A 3,168-nucleotide genomic window follows, 5' to 3' on the forward strand; every position below is an offset into this window, starting at 1 on the left:
AGCATAAGTTTTGGGTCTTGAAGAGAGATGCTGGTGTGGCTTTGTTTTAGACTGAAGGCTCAGCTGGTTCCCTTTGGAGGCACCAATGGGGATCGTAAACATTTGCTGCTTCATTTGGTTTATTGTGGGATCTTTTCGTCTGTGAGGCTGTTTCCACACTTTCCTTGGTGGGCAGCAGTCCTGGTCTAGGTTACAAGGGGGTGATGTTATGGGGTTTCTCTAATAAACTCCATTAGTGTGTGCTTTTTCCCTGGTGCTCAGTTTTGTCTCCAGAGCAGTGAACGTCCAGTGAGAAATTTGTAAGGTGCAAAATGCTGTTTAATCCTGAATGATGATGGATTTCTGCCTCCTGTCCTCTCCAGGATGCACCAGCAGAGCATTACCCACTGGTAACGCTGTCCTGGAGGCACCGGCTTTGGGAGTGGGTCCATAACAGAGACGTGGAGAGAGCAGAGCCAGGGCTGGGCACACCATGGGAGCCAGCACCTCCAGCAAGTCACCGCCCTTCGATGGAGGTGATGATGGTAAGAGCTTGTCCTGGTCAGCGTCTGGGACTGCGGAGTGCACTGGTGCAGGGGCTGTGAGCACCCGGGCGCCTTGGCTGAGCAACGGGGTGACAAAGTCTGCAGCAGCAGCGTGCGTGGTGTCCATGGACTCGGGCAGAGCCGTGGTCCAGTGTCGCATCCTTTCACCTCCCCTCTCCATAGCTGGGCGCTGGAGATTGATGCTGGCAGAGGTTTGGGTCTCAGGCGTCTCCGGATGCTGCCAGGCAGATGAAGGCAGGGAGGGAAGCACAGGGGCACTGGTGTGAGGTGTGGGGTGACAGCTCCGTCGATGTGTGTCCCCACCCCTGCTTTGGGCTCAGTGGCGGGGCCACCACAGGACCTGGCCAGCAGCAGTGGAGGTTCGTGAGCTGCAGACACTGGGGTCCGGCACACGGCGCTGGTGCTGGACGAGGCGCTGCTGGGGCAGTGCTGGGCCAGTGGCACCGCGCTGCCAAGGGTGTGGAGATGGACATTAGGAGATTGTGCCATAAATACATTTCCTGCTGCATGAGTCAGCTTGGTGACTGCCATATGGGCTTTCACCTGGGTACGGTGCTAAAATGCATATGTAGATAAAAACAAATGCACAGATATAAAAGTAACCTCGTTAACTCATAAACTGCTGCCCCAAAGGCAAGAACTCCAGTCGGGGAGGATGTAACCGCGATTACTGGGGATGTAAGAGGAAAAAGAGGGAACGTTGGCCAAAACCCGGTCATTATCACTCAGCTCCTTGAGGACTTCCCCCTCCTGCGCCCCCGTTCTTCAGCCATTGGCTCCGCTCTGCTGCAGCTCAGCCGTTCGTGGTTGGAGCGTGAGGTGTGGACCCGTCATCCCGCCTCTTGTATATTTTTCCAAATTGCTGTTGCTGTAATTTGTCTGTTTTCTGTGGCACCGTAATTTATTTTTCTCCAAGAAGCTCTCCTCAGAGGAGCTCTGTTTGCCTTCGGCTGAAGTGCAACAGCGTTATTTTTCTCTCTGCGTTTCCCCTGAGCAGGCACGGTTGTGGATAATCAGCAAGTGAGATGAAAGGAAAGCGGAAAAAACAGGCAGAAGGCTGAGTGCTGTGGGGTGATCTCCCCTCCCGATGCAGTCGGGATGAGAGCGGGCTAAAAGCTGGGTTTTGTTAGTGCTGGGTGTGGGAGGCATCCGGGGGTGGCAGGCAGACACGGTCCCCAGCTGGCCAAATTTGTGGAAGGATGAGCAGCAGTGGGCAGGGGGTGAGGAGAGCACTGGGCGAGATGGATGGACATCACGCCACGGTCCTTTGCCAGTGCCCTCTCCAGCCCATTCAGTCGTTAATTACCCCAGCATCGGCCGTGTCCTTGTGCCTGGATCTGTGCTGAGCCCCTCCAGGCACTGACCCCCACGAGGGAGGGAGCATCCGGGGGCTTTGGCAGGGCTGCCCTCTCTGGTGAGGACGCTTTTCATGGCTAGTTAGCTTCTGTATTTCTTATCTAAATATTGTTCCTTGAGCGCAGATCTAGAAATGCAACCCCTGCTTTCAAAGTGGTGTTCCAGCCTTATGCTTCAGTTGGTTCTTTATAGCAATTGTATTATCTTCCTTGGCATCGCTCGAACATCGTTTGTCTGAGCTGGCATTATCGCATGAATTTTCTCTCTGAAGGGCAAATGCTTTGGCTCTTTCACTGCTGTAGATGCCATCAGGCAGTGAAATGAGGCTTGTCAGATCTAGAGACATGGATTCGGGATGCATAGCATGTGTTTGGGTCTTGATTCGGACACCACAAATTTCAGCATTCTTTGGGAGTGAGACTCTGGATTGGCTCCCTGTGAAATCAGGGGTGGTAGGAAAGCAGAGAGGTTAAAATGTGACTGTACCTGGTCTGGGAGCCTTAAATGAGAAGTGTGCAATTCAGCTTTCTTATGAGCAGCTCAGTACAGACCCGTGTCTAAAATGTTAATGACAAGAGGTAGGAGGTGTTTACGTGTTCCTGAAAGCTTTCCTGTTAAAAGGCAATAGGGGCAGAGGGTGTCAACGTGCCAAGTCTGGCTCTGCAGCTGTTCCAGATGTCAACACCTGGCTGCACCCCATGGTCCGTGCCCTCCCCATGGCCCCATGTGGGTCCCAGCAGGACCCGAGGTCCCCTGTCCCCCAGCCATGAGCTGCATTGCAGCTGCCCCTGCCCCATCTGTCCCCATGGGCAGTGACCATCCTCACCCTTCATCCTGCAGGCACCCACTGCCCTCCTCTGCGATGATCTGAGTGGTGAACAGCCCTTGTTAAACTCCTTCGTTAACAACTTGTGATACCTGCGGCTGTTCCAGGTTTAAAAAGCAGCTTCTGTGCCCCAAAGTTGCTCTTTTCTCCGAGTGCTATAACTGGAAAGCACAGACTTTGCTTTGGTTAGATTGTGGCATCTTACCTGAAAAGATAACGGCAATGAGAAGGACAATTTTTAACCTTAGTGTGCCTGTTTTAAAGGAGAAACAGCAGCGGGGAAGCAAGAGGGGCATGAGGCAAAGGAACTGCGGTTTCAAGCCCATCACATTGGTGGTATCACTCTGTTCCAGGGGTGGCACTAATTAAAGCTGAGGAGGAGTTATAAACCTGTCAAAGGCCTTTCCTGATGCCTTGAATGAGCATCTCAGTTTCAGCAGG

The 3,168-nt window shown here is 53.1% G+C and overlaps 1 protein-coding gene across 1 annotated transcript in view; it reads left to right on the forward strand.

Annotated features, from left to right (window-relative positions):
- Window positions 1-472: 472 nt before the first annotated feature.
- Window positions 473-3,168, forward strand: part of LOC104537280 (serine/threonine-protein kinase 32A-like) — a 15,870-nt gene continuing 13,174 nt past the window's right edge. The window contains exon 1 of the mRNA XM_010180106.1: window positions 473-524. Within this exon, the coding sequence (XP_010178408.1) occupies window positions 473-524 (52 nt within the window). The remainder of the gene's footprint in view (window positions 525-3,168) is intronic.

This window comes from Mesitornis unicolor, unplaced genomic scaffold (genome assembly GCF_000695765.1).
Source record: "Mesitornis unicolor isolate BGI_N332 unplaced genomic scaffold, ASM69576v1 scaffold28332, whole genome shotgun sequence".
Lineage (NCBI taxonomy): Eukaryota > Metazoa > Chordata > Aves > Mesitornithiformes > Mesitornithidae > Mesitornis > Mesitornis unicolor.